This window comes from Podarcis tiliguerta (genome assembly GCF_965153285.1).
Source record: "Podarcis tiliguerta genome assembly, chromosome: 9".
In the NCBI taxonomy this organism is placed as follows: domain Eukaryota; kingdom Metazoa; phylum Chordata; class Lepidosauria; order Squamata; family Lacertidae; genus Podarcis; species Podarcis tiliguerta.
Window position 1 is genome coordinate 56,292,291 of NC_139542.1, and position 19,855 is coordinate 56,312,145.

Here is a 19,855-nt window from a genome sequence, read left to right on the forward strand (position 1 = left end):
CTTTGCCGCGGTTCTGGGACGGATACTAGCGAGGGGAGGAGGCGCATTGTGCACCCCAACACTCTCCACTGTGGTGGGCGCTGTACTGGCTGTGATGTCGCATGGGGGCGGTGCGTGCGTTAGTCACGCACCGTCCCGACGTCACCTTCCCGCCCGCCCGCTACATTGTAAGGGGCATGTATGCTGGTCACTGCATTGAAAGGGGGCATGTACGCTGGTCACTGTTTTGAAGGGGAGTGAAGAACACCAGTGGCGTAGTGTGGGTTGTCAGCACCCGGGGCAAGGCAAGTAATTTGCGCCCCCTAACCCGTGGATTTGCCCCCCCCAACCCGTGGATTTGCGCCCCCTAACCCTAACCCCCAGATGTTGCGCCCGGTGCGGCCGGCCCCCCCTGCACCCCCCACGCTACGCCACTGAAGAACACACACACACAAAAAGGTAACTTGTTAATTTAACATTTATTTTTATGAGGAGGAGTAATTCTGAGGGGTCAAACAAAGAAATAATAAAAAAGTGACAAAAAAGTTATTTTTATAATGATGAGTTTTACGGCTCCCAGTTTTTTTTTCTTCGGAAACGGGTCCAAGTGGCTCTTTTTGTCTTAAAGGTTGCAGACCCCTGCCATAGGCGCTAGGGGTGCGGGGCACCCGGGCGCCGGGCTCTCAGGGCCACCAGGCCAAGAATCTGGGGCTGAGATTTGGAGTCCAGGGATTGAAGAGCCAGGCCAGCCGACAGCCGCTGCCAAGCGGAGCAGAGCCCGTCAGAGCGTCAAAGGCTTTTCTGCTGCAGGCGCTGAGTTGTTTATTTAAATTGTATGCCCGCTGTTACCTTAAAATGGAAACTTAAACTGATGGAACATCAGAATACCCAGATGGGTGGGGTATAAATAAATAATAATTATTATTATTAGCACAGCTTGCGGATTTAACATATAGAATAAGAGAACAAGAAGAATATATGTTTCAAGAAGACTGGAAAATGTTTATTGAATATATGGAGGAAAATTGTGTACACTTGAAAACGTTGGCAGCATTAAGATAAATTCAACAGTGTAAACAAGTTTGATAGATGTAAAAATACTGAATGGCTTAGTTTATGTAAAATATGCAGGGATTTATGATATGTAAAATGAACCACGGAAAGAGAAGAAGGGAAGTCATTGGCATTTTAAGGTTGTTTCAATGAATATTCTAAATTGTAAAACATCAGATTTAATTATATATAATTTATATATATAATTTAATTTATATATATAAATGAGAGGGAAAAATAAATGCATGAAAAGCACCCTGCCCGGTTCCAAAACTAAATATCAAAGCGACCTTGTCCCGAAATCAGGCGGCTGCGCCTCGAAGACTACATTACCCAGCATGCTCCACCGGATGACCGCCCCCCTACCCGAGCGACCCGGAAGCCGCCCCTCTGCGCTTGCGCGACGCGGGCTGCTCAGCGGCGGGGCTGCCTTGAGGAGTGTCCCTCGTTCGCTCGCCTCCTTCCGCGCACCTGCTGCCGCCGCCGCCGGCAACCGCCGCCTCTTCCTTCCCCGCTTCCGGCCTGCCAGATACGGCCCTCGCGCGCGGCACGAGCAGGCCCCGCTCTCCGCTTAACCCTCTCGTCGCCGAGCCTCTCCTTTCCTCCTTCCTCGCGCCCCGAGCGGAGCCGGTGGGCGGCGCGGCCATGGCGGACACGGCGCAGAACGGGCCCATGCAGGGAGGGGCGGGCGGCGGAGCCGTGGTGAGTTGAGTCCGGCGGGGGCGGCCTAGCGCGGCCTTCGCGGCCCTGCTTCGACCCACGGCGGTGCCGACGCTCCGCCTGAGAGGGCTTTCTTTTATTTTATTCGAAGCCGGCTCACGCCTCTTCAGCCCCCGGGGGTAGCTCAGTCGGTAGAGCCGGGGACTGTTAACCTCAGGGTCGCGGGTTCGAGTTCCACACGTCGGGCAAAAGGCATAGCTGTCAACTTTTACCTTTCCTTGCGAGGAATCCTATTCGGAATAAAGGGATTTCCCTTAAAAAAAGGAAACGTTGACAGCTATGAAAAGGATTTCTGCATGTGACAGGGGGTTGGACTAGATGACCCTGCGGAGGGGTCCCTTCCAACTCTGTGAACCGCCCTGAGGCCCCGGGTATAGGGCGGGATATAAATTCAATTAATAATAATAATGATAATAATTCTGTCCTTCTGTGAGTCTATAAATGCGCTCCCATGTGGTTTTCTTTGTAGGGAGAGTTCTGATTTCAGGTCGTTTCAAATCTGTGGGTTGACTCCAGTATTGTACCTCCTTCTTGTATCAGGGCAAATCTGCTCAAATTCTGAGATTGGGGGTGTCGTAGCTCACCCCCCCCCCCATCCCAGTTTTCAGGGCTACGAATGAGGCAGTGTTAATTGATTAAGTTATACACCGCCTTTATCTTCCAAGTGGCTTAAGGTGGTGTACGTGGTTGTCCTCCACATTTTCATCCTTCACAGCAACCCTGTGAGGCAGGTTAGGCTGAGAGATGGTGGCTGGCCCAAGGTCACCCAGTGAGCTTCATGGCTGAGCAGCGATTCGAACTGTGGCCTCCCGGGTCATAGTCCCAACGCTTTAACTGTTCATGTATCAATGGGCACATGCAGGAGCAGATCAACACAACCTCATGCCTCCCCCCCCCCCCCCCGCCTCCATTGAGGGTTTCTTCTGAATCTCTGATAGTTGTGTAGAGGAGGGAATTTGGATGTCTGCAGTGGCACTTTTGTCACCGTGACAGTGTCCCCTGTTTCACATCTCCATTAGAAGTTGCCCTCTCTTGCCTCTTAATTGCCCTTCAGAAGTTTCAGTTCCTCTTAACTTTTTCAATCTAAAGCTTCCAGGCTTGGCCTTTTCCTTTCCACTGCTGCCTTTGGCAAAGGTTTGTGGAACAGGCTGGAGGAGCCGACTAGGTGTCAAGCGTCCCAAGTTGTTCTGGCTGTTTTCTGAAACCTGGGCTATGCAACAGATGTTTAGGTTACTGCACTAGTACGTAGATATTTAGGAAGTTGCTTGATGCTAAGACCATTGGTTTCTTTAGCTCTGTATTGCCTATACCACAGATGGGGAGCCCCTGGCTTGTGAGCCAAATTTGGCTTGCCAAGCCATTTCCCCCAAACAACAGGCACCTGTCTCATGCCTAGCAACATATGTGATGTTGGGTATATGGGAAGGAGTTGCGATGTGGTCTAAACCATTCAGCCTCTTGGGCTTGTTGATCGGAAGGTCAACAGTTTGAATCCGTGCGACGGGGTGAGCTTCTGTTGCTCTGTCCCAGCTTCTGCCAACCTAGCAAGTTTGAAAGCATCCAAGTGCAAGTAGATAAATAGGTACCACAACGACGGGAAGGTAAATGGCCTTTCTGTGCTCTCTGGTTTCCATCATAGTGTTCCATTGTACCAGAAGCCATGTTGGCCACATAACATGAAAAGCTGTTTGTGGACAAACGCCGGCTCCCTAGGCCTGAAGTGAGATGAGCACTGCAACCCCATAGTTGCTTTTGACTGGACTTAATCGTCCAGTTGTTCTTTACCTGTGGGGCAAGTAGAAATGTGGTTGGATCCTTTTAGAAATCATGAATAAACTCCCTGTGCATCAGTTTAATCCTGCTTGCTTTTGGTGCAGAAAACAGGCTTGAGCATCAGCTGACATATAGGGAGTTAAATCCTGCTGGGTCACTATCTCCCTCCTCTCCCCTGGGCAAACCTTGACAACTGGGTGGCCCAGCACACTGTCAAAAGTGGTCTGCAGTGTATGAGGAGGTAAAAATCTGACTCACTGGGCCAAAATGATTCCCCTCCCTTTCCACACTGACAGGTAAAGAGACTAAAAAATGTTACCTACAGCACAAGCTATTGTGGGTTAGAGCCCAGTACATCAGTTGTTTCCTCAATTGTCAAGTGTATATGCACATTGGATCTAAAAGAAAAAAAATGTAAAGGTTGGAATAAAGTGGCAATAGGATGCCAAAACCATGTAGTATATTCTTTTATGGGCTGAATGTGAATGCATTTGGAAATTTGCAAACCAACAAACCAAAAGCATATTTTGGAAAAGGGAAGGGAACTGGGAACAGTCAAGTTCTGAGCAATTTGATTCATTTCTTGTCTATGTAGGATGGGTGTGACTGCCTCCCTGGAAACCAGATTTACCTTTCCCCATTTAGTTTATAGGCAGGCAGGGCCACTGGCAAAATGTTCAGGCTAGCTGATATTTCTACATACACATAACAACTTGCAACACCATATTAGTCATGGTGAAATGCACAAGCAGTTTCATGCTACCGGTGGTAGTTCATGCTGGGCCTGCTTAACTTGTGATCCATTAAGCCAGATGCAGACCACCAGCTGTGTATTTGGACCCACAAAATACTTGACAGCCTATTTGTTTTTGCAATCCTGAGCAGGAACCAACAACAAAAGCTTTTTATGAGCTGCTGTTTCTGGCTGATGGGGCTGCATTTGGCTTGAGAGGTTTGCACAACATGTGGCCCTTCAACAGGTGTTTTGCCTTGATAGAATGTGGTTGTAGTACACTTTGCAGTACAGTGGTAACCTGAAACTGTTCTTAACCCAAAGCACCACTTTAGCTAATGGGGCCTCCCCCTCTGCCGTGCCGCTGGAGCACGATTTCTGTTCTCATCCTGAAGCAAAGTTCTTAACCCGAGGTACTATTTCTGGGTTAGCGGAGGCTGTAACCTGAAGCGTATGTAACCCGAGGTACCACTGTATTGCATTGGTGAAACTATTATCAGGCTGTGTCATAGCTACTTCTATCCTCTTGTAGGAAATTTTTGAATTGGACCTTTAGATAGGAATCATAGCTGATGCTAGATGGACTTCTGGGGAAAACACGAAACACTGAGTTCTGATAGCCTCCTTATCTTCCATAAACACACAGCCTAAAAGTTTTATTTGCCAGCAGTTTAACAGAAGAAACTTTCTTTGTTTTTGATGACTGTCCCACAATATGGTGGTGACTTCATTTTCTACACAGAACTACTCCCAGGGCATTTTATATGGTAAATGCCTGCACTACTAAAAATACCCTGAGAGTTCTTATAGGTGACTGCAGCCACTGCTGTTGCTCTGACTGCTCAGAGATGGGAGGGATTGCGAGTTCAGTTAGTCACCACCTGTCCTAGCCATGAGGCAAAGTAGATATCTTCATTCTGTGAGCAATGGAGGGCTATACTGGGCTTCCTTGGAGCCTAGACCGAGTAGGGATTGGTTTTGGGATGTCCTGTTCCATTCCAGAAGGTGGTGAAATTCACCAGAACTGCTTCCTAGCCACTAACTGCCATGGGTGCTAGCAGAGAGCAGCTGAGTTATCCTCGTGGTTCTCAAAGAGCAGATATTCAAAGTAAACCCTCTAATTATTGTTATTTTAATTTATTGCCTGACCGTCACCCTATGATCCCTGGGTGGGTTACAACAGTTTAAACTGTGACATTAAAAACAGTTTTTAAAATTTACAGTTACAAAAATGCAATCACGAAACATAGGTCTTTAGAAGTCTCATAATTATGTCTTCCAAATTCAAGAGTGACTGTGTGGAGATTGCTTTTTTATCTGTTATATACGCTTGCTTTTATGAGAAAGCCAAAGTTTTGCATTCTTCATATTGTCTGTTATCTATGTTGGTTCTGGATCTGGTCAGTTTGGTGGGTATTTGTTCTTTAACAGTGGGTAAAACAGTGGGCTGCTTTGGGAGGGTGGATGTGATAGAAATTTAATAAATAAAAACAATAAATAAATATTTGTTCACTAACTACTTTTCCTTTCTTTACAGCAATTTCTGATTACTAATAAGTTGGATACAGCAATGTGGCTTTCCCGTATATTCACAGTTTACTGTTCGGCTTTATTTGTCCTGCCTCTTCTAGGGTATGTATAATAATGTTCTTTAAAGCAGTAGTGCCCCTGATATCCTTAGAAAGGACACTGCTTTTTTTAGCGACAGAATGAAACAGAAAACATACATTATGCTTAAAAGCTCTGTATCACATTTTATATGCATATACAGTTGTTCTAATCCAGCTAAGGTTAAGCTTTTGTTACTTCCCATCCATTTTAATATGAGATATCAATCTATATTCTTAGCTGTCCATTGGAAATCAGTGTAGTGTATAGATGTGAAATACCAGTCAGTGATATGGGGCAGAAGATTTTCCAGTGCTTTATTTTTATGTGGGAGTTTTAACTTTCGTTAAGTTCATTAGCGACAACAAAAGGATGCCCATGTCAACTACAGTATTGGGCAAGCTTAGCAATTTCAAAGTTTGTAGCTTTGCTTACTGAATGCTAAATTAGATCACTCTCTAGGCTATGAGAAAACATTTAAATGCTGACTGAAAGATTTCCAATGCAAATTAGCCTAAATTTGCATAGGAAAAAATCCAGGAAACCTATATCACTGACTTTGGTTGGACTTTGACCAATATTTTGCAAATATCAGTGCTTGATATTTGGTTCTGTTTAAGAACCAACTTTACACCTGTTCAGTAATCTGTACATTATACACCTTCAGCTCAAGTGAGTGTCATTTATTGTTTAGGTTTTGATATTGTCATTTAACTAGATTCCAGTTACTACGTTATTGTTTATCTGCCATTTTTCTCTCCAAAGAAACGTCAAATAGATAACTGCATTGAAAATACTTTTAAATGACATTCTCCCCTCCCCCCACTCCCCCAAACTTGGCACACCTGTAGAGTTCAGTGCCAAGCACCGGGAATGCTTCTCAGACTGAGTAACAGTTACATCTTGGCAGAGCTTAGCAGGGCGGGCTTCAGAGACTGAAATGATGATGCAATTCTCTTGGGAGGAAGACTTGAAGCCGCAACTTGGTTTGTATGGTAACCTCTCCTTTGATAATTCTCAAGGTTGCATGAAGCAGCTAGCTTTTATCAACGTGCCTTGCTGGCAAATGCTCTCACCAGCGCCCTTCGACTTCACCAAAGGCTACCACATTTTCAGCTAAGCAGGGCGTTCCTGGCTCAAGCCTTGCTGGAGGACAGCTGCCACTACCTTTTGTATTCCCTCATCTTTGTCAATTCCTACCCTGTTACAAGTATCCTTTCTACAAGTCTTGTAATACTTCCAATTCTGTAATAGTTTGATTGGGCTTTTGCTGTCGTAGAGTGCTAGACTTAAATCAGGGATTACTCCAGCTTGTACCTTTGCTCAGCCACAAAGCCTAAAGGGTGATGATGGGCCAGATTCATGTTCTTGCCTAGCTGCATTGTTTTATACTTTCAGGATGTCCCATGATCATAATATTAAGTAGTTGTGTTCTTTGCTATAAATCAAGCACCACTAGGAGTTCTTTCTTTTAATAATAATAATAATTCATTATTTATACCCCACCCATCTGGCTGGGTTTCCCCAGCCACTCTGGGCGGATTCCACCAAAACACTAAAATACCTATTAAACGTTAAAAGCTTTCCTAAACAGGGCTGCCTTCGGATGTCTTCTAAAAGTTTGGTAGTTATTTTTCTCTTTGACATCTGGTGGGAGGGCGTTCCACAGGGTGGGTGTCACTACTGAGAAGGCCCTCTGCCTGGTTCCCTGTAACTCCACTTCTTGCAGTAAGGGAACCGCCAGAAGGCCCTCGGTGCTGGACCTCAGTGTCCGGGCAGAACGATGGAGGTGGAGACGCTCCTTCAAGTATACTGGGCCAAGGACATTTAGGGCTTTAAAGGAAAGCACCAACACTTTGAATTGCTTGGAAACGCACTGGGAGCCAGTGTAGGTCTTTCGTGACAGGTGTTATGTGGTCTCAGCGGCCACCCCCAGTCACCAGTCTAGCTGATGCGTTCTGGATTAGTTGTAGTTTCCGGGTCACCTTCAAAGATAGCCCCACATTGTTTTCCAATGTACTTCTTATAAAATAAAAATGTTGGTGTGGGGGGAGCAAATTTTTTTCTGAAAGTGTGGCCCACTTAGAGAACCACTGGACTGGAGTCAGGGGTGGAGGGAGGGGTACAGTGGGTGTGGGCTACCCTGGGTGTCACCACTGAGGAGGGTGACAAAATGCCAGGCGGCACTCACCATGGGGCCTGCAGCACGCCCAAGCCACATGTCTATCCTGGGAGAGACGCGGTGGCTTGGGCGCACACAGGCTCCGCGCTGCCCAAACGGTCCACCCGCTACCTCCCCCCCCCCCAGCTGTAGGGCGGCTAAGTGGGAGGAGGCAGGCAGACTCTGGAGGCCCCACGGTGTGCCCTGCCCTCGCCCCGCCCCAATGGGTGGCTTGCCTCTCTCCTGGGCACGCAACCCCAGGCACCCGAGCTGCTTCCTCCGCCGCTGACTGGAGTAATCAACTACAATGAGGTAAAGCTCAGGGGAGAGGGGAGCTGAACTCTATCTCTCCACCCCCTGCCTTATGTGTGCTTTTTGTTGTTAGTGATTTTACCACCTCAATTCCTGCCTTATATATGTCTAGGGCAGTCACACAAATTAAGGCCTCATCACCTCTAGTCTCACCCTAGACAGAAGCACCACCTTTATTAACTCTTATTTATTACCTATTGATGTAAAGTATCTGAATCAAAATAAACAAGTGAGCTCATATTTCTTAGCCCCATCAATTTATTTAATAAGGCTGCAATCCTATACCTTCTTCTGAGAAGACCTGTATAGGATTTCACTCTAAAACATTGATCTACTGATTTTAACTCTGGCCCTACATAAGTTAAGTACACACAAACTGCTGGATGCCTATACTTCTACAAGTGCATACCGCTAACCACCATTTTCAAATTCCATTCCATGATTAGGACTGTGTTCTGTGTCACTAAGTGTTTAATAAAGCTACCTAACTTTAATCACCTGAATCTTAAGGTCCAAACTTCTTCTCATACCAAAGATTCTGAATTTAAAGCAAGAGATCGCAGGCTTGCATGCCGACACAAGTGGACAATGTCCTTGAATATTCAGACTATAATGTGAAATAACATGCGTGAGGTTGTAATTCTCCTTAACTTTCACTTCAGTGAGTATTTTCCCAGTTCTGTTGTTTTCCTTGCTTCACGCTGCCACCTACACAAAGAAGGTTCTTGATGTAAGTATGTTGTTAGTGTATGATCTTGTGCCCCTTACTTGCCACATTGCTCTTTGTAAGGAGGGCAAGATTCAGATGAGACATGGATTTTTTAAGGGGTAAACTGGAAACGGGGATCTGGCTATTTTCTGCCACAGTTTGTGTAGCTCATCCAGTTCTGCTGCTTCTATCAAAGGGTTAGCAAGTAGGAAAGAAAAGGATACGCGTGGAGAGCCAGAATGTTTGATGAGGACTGAGGAGACTTGGGTTCAAATCTCTATGCAGCTGTGATGCTTGCTGGGTGACCTTGATCATTATTCAATGTAACCTCCCTCACAGGGTTGTTTGGGTTAAATGGGGACAGTGGGGAACTGAAACTGAAAATTAGGTTGACCGTTTCCTGCATAATAAACATTGTAGCAAGGTTTGCAAAATTCTTCAGTTTTCCTGCTTATTATTTAGACTGCCCTTCAAGGTTTATAAAACAATTATAGCATAGCTGAAAGTATTCCCAAGGTTTGACTTTGTATACATAACACAAAGTTTCCTGACATTGCTTTTTTACTCCCTTCTTTCAAGGCGCGAGGTTCAAATAGTCTTCTTTTCCTAAGAAATCTCTTGGACAAGTTAAACGCTAACCAGCAAAACATCCTGAAATTTATAGCTTGCAATGAGATCTTCTTGATGCCGGCTACTGTGTTTATGCTTTTCAGGTATGAGATGAAACATTAACCTTTATTTTTATTCGAATGGTGCTGCTTGGGAATACAGAATCAGACTCTTTCTTGTTTATCATTGCAATGTCCCTATAAGGGACCGTCTTTGCAGGGTGAAAACTAAGGTTGGGTTGTGATTTTCTCGCCATCTCCTGACCCTGTGGCTGTGCTGCACTAAGAACCCTATTTTTAAGATGCACAGGGTTTGCTTGCTGACTAAAGTAAGGATGGTTTCTTGATCCTTAAGGCAAAGAGCAGCATAGTCTGTTTTTGTTCCTTTGGAGAAATTTTACTTTCATGTGCATGAAGAAAGCTCTGATTCAGATGCCAAAAAGATAATAACTGCATTTTAAGTGCCCGTTATTTTGTAGTATTGTGTTTTAATTTAGGGTTGTATTCAAAGTAGCATTAAGGAAAATGTTCTATCAGTGAAATAATTTCTCTTTGTTCAACAGAATGTTCTGCCCCTCTCCTCCCACCGTGCACCCCCTAATTCTGTTCTGGAGTTCCCCAAACCCTCTAGAGCAGATTTGGGGGTGGAACAGGGTGTGCACAGGAGGAGGAGAAGAGGGGTGAAGTCCTGTTGTGCAAGCGAAACTCATTCCCCTTGCACAGTTATTTATTTAAATGCCATCCTTTGTATCTAAGCCACCTTGCAGACCACTGATGGAAGAATGGCATATACTGTTAATTTCTTATAATTTCTTATTTATTTATTGAATTTATATACCTCCCTATACCCAGAGGTCTCAGGGGTGTTCACAGAACAAAATCAAAATACAAAACCACAAAATATATAAAACAATAAAATAAAAACACCCCCCCCCCAAAAAAAACACATTTTAAAAGGGCAAAGGATGTCAATCAACCAAAGGCACCTAAAGGTGTATAATGAAGGTGCCAGGCAAACTTCCCTGGGGAGAGCATTCCACAGACGGGGAGCCACTGCAAACTTCCAGGTCCCATTGAATTCAGTGTAATTTATTTCTAAGTATGGTAAATATGCACAGAATTCTGCCATAAGGCAGCTCCTTCCAGTGTATGCTTGCCCAAGAGAAAAGTCTACTGAACACAGTGGACTTGCTTCTGAGTAAACATACACTAATGTTACATAATTTCATTGCTGGAGGTGCAACACTACTTCCTTTATAAGGTTTTAATGTTTCAGACATCTTGACACATTTAATGATCATCATTCGTCACAGTGTGTGCATGTCAAATACTGTGTGAAAACATTTGTTTAGTTGTAAGGGTCTTTTGCAGGTCAAAGCAGTTACTATGTGTGAAGAAAAACATAAGGTGGTGTCTTATTGCAAATCCTACACTGTATCCTTTTAAATAAATCTACCCCTCCACCACCCCGCCTTTTTTCTTCTGTTCTTTTCAGTGGGCAGGGAAGCTTGCTGCAGCCATTTATTTACTACAGATTTCTTACACTCCGTTATTCCTCCCGCCGAAATCCATATTGCCGGTAAGAAACCAATTACGATTTAAAGTTGTTGTTGTTGTTGTCATCTGTAAATACAGTGCTTAAACAGTTGGCTCCTTGGTGTTGCCATATCATGGACTAAAAAGAGGAGTTAAAGGAAGTAATTAAAAACATGAAAATGGGAAAATCACCTGGCTCTGATGGATTCCCAGCATCCTTTTACAAAACATTTAAGGAACAAACACTTCCACAAATGGCCAGGCTATACCATGATATTTTAGCCGGTAACCTACTTCCTGCAACTTGGAAGCATTCAAGAATCATAGTTATTCTCAAACCTCACAAGGACTCCACCAATATCATACCAAGCAATCTCTTTATTAAATCTAGGTTATAAAATCTTTACGGCCAATCTGGTCAATAGATTAAAAACATTTGTTGGCAGCTGTATACAGACAGACCAATCTGGGTTTGTTCCAGGGTGAAGAGTTACTGATCCAATAAGGAAATTATTGAACATTTTTATTTCATTAGAAAAAAATCATAACCTTTAACAAGCCTCTCACTTGATATTTTAAAACTATTTGATTGTCCAGAACCAAATTATCTAATGGAAATAGTTAAGAAATGTGATTTTGGCCAAAAAAATTGTAAAAGCTTTCGAAGGCAGATATAGATATAGATATAGATATAGATATAGATATAGATAGCAGGCCACAATTAGAATAAATAATTCTGATTGCTCCCCCCCCCCAAATGTTTAGTCATAGAACAAAACAGGGATGTCCTCTGTTGCCCATTGTCTTAATTTTAGAAACATTGGTAATCAAATTACAGAATGCCCTCTCTGGTATGGGAATGGTTTCGTCCCGTAATGTTGTGTGTTTAAATGTTTTTGTACTTCTGCAAACCTCAGAATCTCTCTGGCTATGGTAATATGGCTATGGTAATGAAGGCAGCTCTGTTTGGGGAAGTTTTTAATGACTGCTGTTTTAATGTATTTTTAATCTCTTCTTGGAAGCCGCCCAGAGTGGCTGGGGAAACCCAGCCAGATGGGCAGGTTATAAGTTGTTGTTGTTGTTGTTGTTGTCCTCTTCCTCCTCCTCCTCGTTATTATTGATTTTGATGAAGGTTTAGGTTTGAGTGAGATGTAGGAGCTACTGTTGCAAAGATATTTCTGTAAAAAGTGTCTGTTATTTTCAGAACCCTCTTCACGGAACTTCGGATTGTCGTTGAGCATGTCATCATGAAACCGTCGTGCCCGGCGTTTGTACGAAGGCTCTGTGTCAGCAGCATTTCTTTTATAAGCAGACTGGCACCAACAGTTGCATAGTCAACACTGGAAACATGCGTATGTTTGTCTGATGAACTTTCTAAGCAGCTGGTATTTCTGCTGGTGATTTATAAATTCTGGATCTCAAGTCAAGGTTGTATGGAAACATGTTTTCTTCCAAGAGCCTGTTCTGTGAATTGTATCCTATATGTTTAAAAAGTCTTGTTTTCCAAGATGTTTCCGTGCTTTGTGGAAGATGAACGCTTGCCATCTTAGACAGAATACTTTCCAATGCAAAACAGTGGCGACAACCCTGCATTGTACAATATGGCTTTTGTGCTGTCATGTATGTCCTCTTCGATACTGAATGAAAATACTTATTCAAAAAAAATAATAATGTCCAGGCAATACTTGCTGGATTGTGTCTAACAAGCTACAAGCTGTGGCTGCAACATAACTAGTAGCCTCTTAGGGGTACCTATTGAAATCTCTACCCATGCGGTACATTTGAGTCAGTATTCCTTCCATTCAGTAAATGAGACAGGCTTAGTCAATTGAGTAAATCATTGTGGTCAATACAAATCAATTGGCACCTACTTCAAATGTGAACAGTAGAACGAAGCGTTGAATTTCATTGTTCTGATTTATTTAATGCTTTTGAAATGGAAAGCTCTCTGCCCTTCCCTAAGCACTTTATTTCTTTGTAAAGTAAATATTTCTCTAGATCATCTGAATGCCCTATTTTTCCCTGTCTTCCGAAAAGCAGGCTTCTTAAAATGCCAGTCTTTGAAAAGTCTGAATAATAAAGATGGATGTTACATTAATTTTCAATATACGTTGGAAGTGTTGCCCTTGTGAGGTAATTTTTAAAGTTCATGCAGTTAGGCTAGTTCCAAACACCATTGCATATTCGTGGTGCAACGCTAAACATGGCAGTAGCTGTAAATTACATAATGACATAGGTCTGCCTTTCAAGTTATGAGCATGAATCTTCTCTCTTCCTCCACCTTCAGTTTATATGCATGGGCACAACTGCAGATGTGTCAGACCATAATGTGGCGTGGGCATGTGTCTCCTGCCCCATCCCTTTCTCATGTACACATGGTCAGGAACACAGCTCTGTTGCGACCTCATAAGACTTCTGTCTCTGTGGGTGCTGCACCTGCACAGGGAAGCATCCTGCCCATCCTGCTCAAACTAGAGGAACTATTTTGTAAAGCAGAAGTGTGGAAACTCTGGCCCTCCAGATGATGTTGCTCTCCAGCTCGCATCTTCCTCAGCCAGCATGGCCAGAGGTCAGGGATGATGGGATTGCTAGTCTAGGACCTGGAGGGTCACAAGTTTCCCACTACAGGAATAAAATAATATTGCAGTACTTCTTCCCTGGAGAAGAAGTGCTCTTCCAGTAATTGTAGCCTTATTTCAGTAGAAGTGGGGCTGTTGTCTTACAAAGCAGAGGTAATTGGAAATCTGGTCATTTGCTATTTCAACATACCAAGAAGGGAAAAAAACTGCACAAACTGGTTCACTTAACAGATTCAGCAACCTAATAGTTTTGATTCCCATGATAAGCCGGTTATTGAACGTCCTGAGGGCTGAAGAGCATTTTAAACTGAGTTGCTTCACACGTACATAACTTGCCGCCTTCTTTTTGAAGCAGAGCTGACCAACTTTTTAAAAGTTTTGGTCTGAGGGTTACATTCTTGGAGTCAACCCACCTGCGGCTGAACACACTCGTATATACAGGTACATAGCCCATCCCTTTTCAGTTGATCCTTGCAGATCTGCTGAGAAAAGGGCTCTCTGCTTCTGAAATGGTAACTGGGGAAGGGTTATTTTCATATCCACCAAGAGTCTGGGCAGAGAAATTTAAGCCTTTCTGATCACCCCAGTGCTGTGACTACTTTTTTTTTTTGGTTTAGATTTTTTATGTCACCCCCCAGAAAAAAATATGAGTGTGGGTGTGTTTTGGGGAGCCAGAAAAAGTTGGGGTTTGGGGGGTGGAGGGCTATCAATCTGTGTCTAACCAAACACCTTGGTGTTTATTAAAATTCTTCCTGGACTTGAGGTTGGGGGTTGGTGTAGGCAGGTTGCTGTTTTTCATTGCTCTCCTTCCCCCCCTCTCGCAGTTCCTAACTATGCAGGAGTATTCAGTTGTGTGATATTTCCCAGCCGAGCTGTTTGTGTATACTTGGTCCGAATCACGTAATATTACTTGGACCACTCAGAATACAACCTGTTCCTGAGAAATACTCGGGAGAGGTTTTGCATAATGATAGCTGATGGTTTAGCGAACATATGTCCTAAACACGCAACCCAGTCTGGGTATTTCCTTGAGATAAATCCCCACTAAGTGTTCCAGGCTTACTCTCAAATCTGTTCAGCCCTCCTTGAGCCGGGGATAGTAAGATCTAGGCAACCTAAAAAGGGCCAGGAAGTATGTACGTTACAGCCATAGTCTTCTATGATATCTGATGCGGAACTGGGGAGATGTAAACTTGTGTGTTTGTGTGTGTGCATCTTCTCCTTAAATGGAAGGCACTGCGCTGTCAGCTTGTTGCTATTTATGAAGATTACATTATTTTTTTCCCATGGAGTGCCTGCATTTTAGAATTGAGGAATTTGCCCAGCCACTATACTTACTCATTGATTCTTCTAAGCCACTTCATGATTTAGTGTCTTAACAACCGCATGAACCGAATGATACATTTAAATAATTTGGAACGTTGCCGCTGTTTTTAAAACTATGTTTCCTTGTAACTACCTTATTTCTTTTTGATTAAATATGAATGTCATTTAGATTGAACCCATTCATTAGCTTGTCGATAGCCCACCCTGTGCATTGCTTGCTAAACCTCCGGGTATGGACAAATGCAGCTTTAAAAATGGCTGGTACGGCTGGTTGATTGCACTCCTTTTAGCTTTTTGGCTCATAAACATCTACTTATAGGGAAGGCGCACACTAGTGTGCAGGAATGCTTCATGCGTTTTTTCATCTAGGCTCTCTTGCTTTGAGGATTTTATAAAAATTTCTACAGCAATAAAGTGACTGTTGTGGTCTTAGCCTGGAATGAAATGTCTGAACCTATTTTAACGTTATTTGTAGTTGTATGTTGAATCCCGAGGCTTGGAGTATAATTCCATTAGAGGAAAAGAAACACAACAGAGTCCTCACCCCAATCCAGCTGCAACTGCAGGCAACAAAACACACATAACTGGTCACCCAGGAATGTACATCTGCATTCTTATGAATCTCAATAAACATAGCTTTGCCAATGGGCTGCTGCATCCAGTCCTCACCCACAATGCTCAGTGATCACTCTTGCAAAGACAGTGTTTGTATGCCATATCTATCTATCTATCTATCTATCTATCTATCTATCTATCTATCATCTATCTATCTATCTATCTCTGGATCTCTTGGAAGACTGTTTTTCAGAGCCTTCAGGATTACACCCCTCCCAGAACTATTACTTAATCAAGACAACTGGTTCCTGAATATGATTTTAAACGTCAGGATTTACAGCTAACTCAATTCCATTAGTGTTCTATATTTTATAGCCTTCTATATAAAAGTTGGGGTGCAAAGATCTGTTTAGGTTCCAGCCAAGGGTCTTGCAGGTCTGTTACAAACAGCTTCTAAAAGTCCCCTCCAGTTTAAAAGAGGTGTACTGAGCAGCAGGGGGGCAGCAGTTGAGGGGCAGAGCTAACCTTCTATAGCCCCTCCCCTGGGCTCCTAGAAGTTTTTTTGTGGTGATTGAATCTTAGTCAAAGGCCTTTGGAGAATGAAAAACCTTCCTTCTTACCCTGTGCCCAGAGCTGTGTATACTGTCTGCTAAAAGTAGAAATTTGCATCCCAAACAACACATGTGAGGTCCTCTGAAACATATGCAAATGAAGTATATTTGCATAATTTCTCAAGTAACTCGAACATGTTGGCTGTTTTTCATAACTCTGGTATTGGTTATGGGGGCCTGACCTGCCAGCACTGCAAAATGGGTGACCCTGTTTATACTACGGACCAGATCCAAGAGAACATGTGCAGAGCATCATCTAGGCCTTAGCTGGTGCGGGAAACAGATGGGTGCTAAAAAAGTCCTTTGTCAGCTATTGGGCAGGGAAAGGGGCTGCACTGGTATTGAATCCAGTTCAAGCAGCTGTTTTAGAAGGATTTTAGCTTCCTGCCCAGCCCCATATGTCAGATTGGGCCCACCTGAGAACAGACGCACACAGCCCTTAGCTGAATCAAGTTATACCGGTCTGTTCACATAGTACATTCCGTATATTTCCATGCAGAAGACCTGCTCCTTCCTTGGTAACGGCGCCATTTTTAGGTGGCAGATTGCTGCTGTACCCTGGCTGGCAGGGGCTGAGCATACATTTCAAAAAACCAATTGAAAAATTCATCACTTTCCCTGTCTTCGAGGACTGAGGCACAAAATGCTAATGCCGGCCTCAGAGGGGAAATAGTTCTCCTGCATATTTGAGAAAATGTGAAACCCTTTCAAGGAAATCTAATAAACATAATCATCGCAGCCTGCTGACACAAAGGAAAAAGGACCTCATTCGCTCTTTCTTTTTTATGCTGCAATTTAGTGGCCCCTGCTGATTTACAAATTGGATCACAACCGTAAATTATCCATGCCAGTACCTGTGAAAGTAAGCGCTGAGATCCATATTTATTTGGAGTTCTGCTTAAATCAGCAAAAATGATAAATTCGATGGTCTGAAATTGGAAATACCAAGGGCTTTCTGGAATGATTGTGCAAAATGTCTCCGCTCGTAATTTATTGTGACCCTCTTTCATTCACGACGCTCTGTATGCCTAATATTTATTTCAACGCAAATTAAATTGCACCCTCCTATGTTGTCACATCTCTGGTTTTATTGATGTTGTCAAAATCAAATTGTGTTCCCCCATACGCTCCTCACCCCCAAACTGTAAGCAGTCATAGTCACACCGGTTTAGATTGCAAAGGAGCATCTGTTATTAGAGCTTGGTTTCCCTTTGCTGCTTGGATGATGCAAGACGCCGGAATCATTGTGATGGTTTTTTGGAACAGTCTTGTAGAAGTGGGAAGTAAAAGGACAGTGAATCAGGATAAGGGCATAATACTAGATTCACAGCTGATGTAAGTGCACTGATGCACATTGATACACATATCCTAAACTGCCTTCTTTCTTACTACATTCTGGACACAATTCAATGAGCTTTGGCACATTCTCCTCCAAACAAGCCGCCTCTGCATTTCCCATTATCTCTACAGAGGTTGTGAAAATGAGGGGATGTGGTCAGGTACAAAGTACTGGCCTAAGGTTTAGTGGCGGCAGGAGAATGCTGCTAAGCACTCTAAATATTAACAAGCATTCTTGGATGGTGCTGCTAGAATGCTTTCAAGAAGCTGGGAGTTGTGCTTAATTGCCAAAGTTGTGCTTAATTGCCGCAAAGGTGTCATGGCTTAGGCCTGCACCTGAATTACAATACAAGTGGAAGTGGTGGTGGGGAAAGGAACTCTGTGTCTGCTCAGAGTTTTGTTTACACCTGGGTAAATAGTCTATATATTTGAAGAAGGGGCATAGTTAGGCCCCTTATGTGGTCTGATGTTGCAGCATTGCTGCAATTAACTACCTGTGTGAACCTGATCTACCTTGGATGGAAGTCTGCCTCTGCTGAAATGCCACCTGCATTTGGTGACAATTGAGCCAAGGAACAAGCTTGTTTTAGGTTATGCCTTCTCAGAAACCTGTATTTTTTTTGGTGGGGGTTGTATGGCCCGCCCCCCCCACGGACAGTGCTCTAATTGGAGTGCTGTAGGAGGGCTTTTCTTTTGAAGGGCTGCCCAGTCCAAGTCAGACAGAGACCGAGATGGAGACCAAGACAGAGAAATATGTGTGTCTTAAAGAACTGGACAGCTCAGTCTGCTGTCCAGGTCACAATCTTCCCTACTATAGTGAAATGTATTTCTATTTAAATCATAGCTGGTTATTTCTAAATTTGCACCTGTACTCACACATTCTTCTTCTTTTTGCCTTCTTTTGCCCTACAGTTTTGAGGTTGCATCTCCTCTTTTTTGGGCAATTTTGGCTACCCTACCTGCAATTCTAAGCAATGCTTTCATATAGAGTAGGGGTTGCATGTTTTGAGAAAACTTATATTAATCATTATCTTCTCCCAAAGGCTGCCCTCTGGTGGTACATTATCACATGTATCTCTGCTTTCCCTAGTCATATTGCAAAGGACTGTTCTTCTCCTTCGACTTTCGAATTGGTAACATTATTGAGGATTATCTGTCCGTGGAAAGCACTTTGAAATAATTAAGTTACGAAACAGCCCTGAAGCATTTTCACAGAGCAGGGTGTGTGGCACACTTGGATCCAATGGTGGCAGACCCTGGCGTAAGAACTGGGTTGCTCCCGGAGAATCCCTATTCAGTGAGTGGTGAATTATATGAAATATATTAGGAGTGGGAAGGACAGAGGTGCTTAACCTTTCATTTGCCTGTGCATTCCTCTGTCTCTCCTTGCCCCCCCGACTGTCCCTCCTCAATTGTTTTTCTCCCTAGTGGTGCAGAAATAAAACTGCTAACACGTTTGCAAAGCTAAGCAGGGTCTAGTATGGTTTCCAGTTGGATGGGGAACCATCTGTTGAGATTCCTGCATTGCAGTTGGTTGAACTAGATGACTCTTGGGGTCCCTTCTAACTACTATTGTCCATAATCCCAACTAAGCGAAAAACAGCTGTGTTTGGAGGGCATGGATGAGCACTTTTCTCCCACCTGTCTATTTCTGAATAGGAATTTGGTATGCCACCAGGCTGCTCTGATGGAGGGGAACAGGAAGTGAAACTCTGTAAGGAGCAACTTAGCTGCACCCAGTCTGAATTTATTAAGGCATTTCGCAAAATGCCACAGTGACCCTATTGTATTTTGAATAGGCTAGTTAAGAAGTTATCAGAATCACAATAGTTGGTTTATAGCGCTGCAGGTATTCATGTTATTTCAAGTAGGAACAGAACAATCCTGCAGCTGTTCAGGATTTCAGCTACTCCACTCCATCCCATTACCCTAGTTTTCCTCCCGCTCCTCCTGCTTTGACAGTCAGTACTGCATTCCCATTGAGCATGTTCATTGAGTTGTTTTGCCCGGTCTCCCACTTTAGGGATTTTTCTCCATTTATATTTGTGTGTGTGTGTGTGTGTGTGTGCGCGCGTGCTTCTGGAAACCTTGGGGCTCCCCCAAACCTGCTGATCCCTTAAAAATTATAAAACAAAATATTATTATCAAACCTGCTGATACCTCCTCTTAAAATACTTACCTTTTACAACCACAGTGTGAAAGCAGTATCATGTGTCCTACATACCCTCCAACATTTCTCCAATGAAAATGTTGT

General features: G+C 43.5%; 1 protein-coding gene across 2 annotated transcripts; it reads left to right on the plus strand.

Annotated features, from left to right (window-relative positions):
• The first annotated feature begins 1,402 nt into the window (after nt 1–1,402).
• On the plus strand, nt 1,403–17,339 carry TMEM33 (transmembrane protein 33). 2 transcript variants are annotated; one of them, XM_083458488.1, is made up of 7 exons: nt 1,403–1,734; nt 5,796–5,890; nt 6,889–7,076; nt 9,002–9,069; nt 9,628–9,761; nt 11,152–11,235; nt 12,397–17,339. In XM_083458488.1, the coding sequence occupies exons 1-7, from the start codon at nt 1,678–1,680 to the stop codon at nt 12,524–12,526; spliced, it is 756 nt and encodes a 251-aa protein (XP_083314614.1). In that variant the 5' UTR covers nt 1,403–1,677; the 3' UTR covers nt 12,527–17,339. The 2 variants fall into 2 exon arrangements, with proteins under 2 accessions (XP_083314614.1, XP_083314615.1); XM_083458489.1 differs by lacking the exon at nt 1,403–1,734 and adding an exon at nt 5,277–5,366.
• The last annotated feature ends 2,516 nt before the right edge of the window (nt 17,340–19,855 follow it).

Excerpts from the sequence above, each read along its gene's own strand:
- TMEM33 (XM_083458488.1), top strand. The coding sequence starts at position 1,678 with ATGGCGGACACGGCGCAGAACGGGCCCATGCAGGGAGGGGCGGGCGGC. Across the intron at positions 5,891-6,888 it reads TTTGTCCTGCCTCTTCTAGG|GTTGCATGAAGCAGCTAGCT; the intron begins GTATGTATAATA and ends ATAATTCTCAAG. Across the intron at positions 7,077-9,001 it reads CAATTCCTACCCTGTTACAA|TGAGTATTTTCCCAGTTCTG; the intron begins GTATCCTTTCTA and ends CTTTCACTTCAG.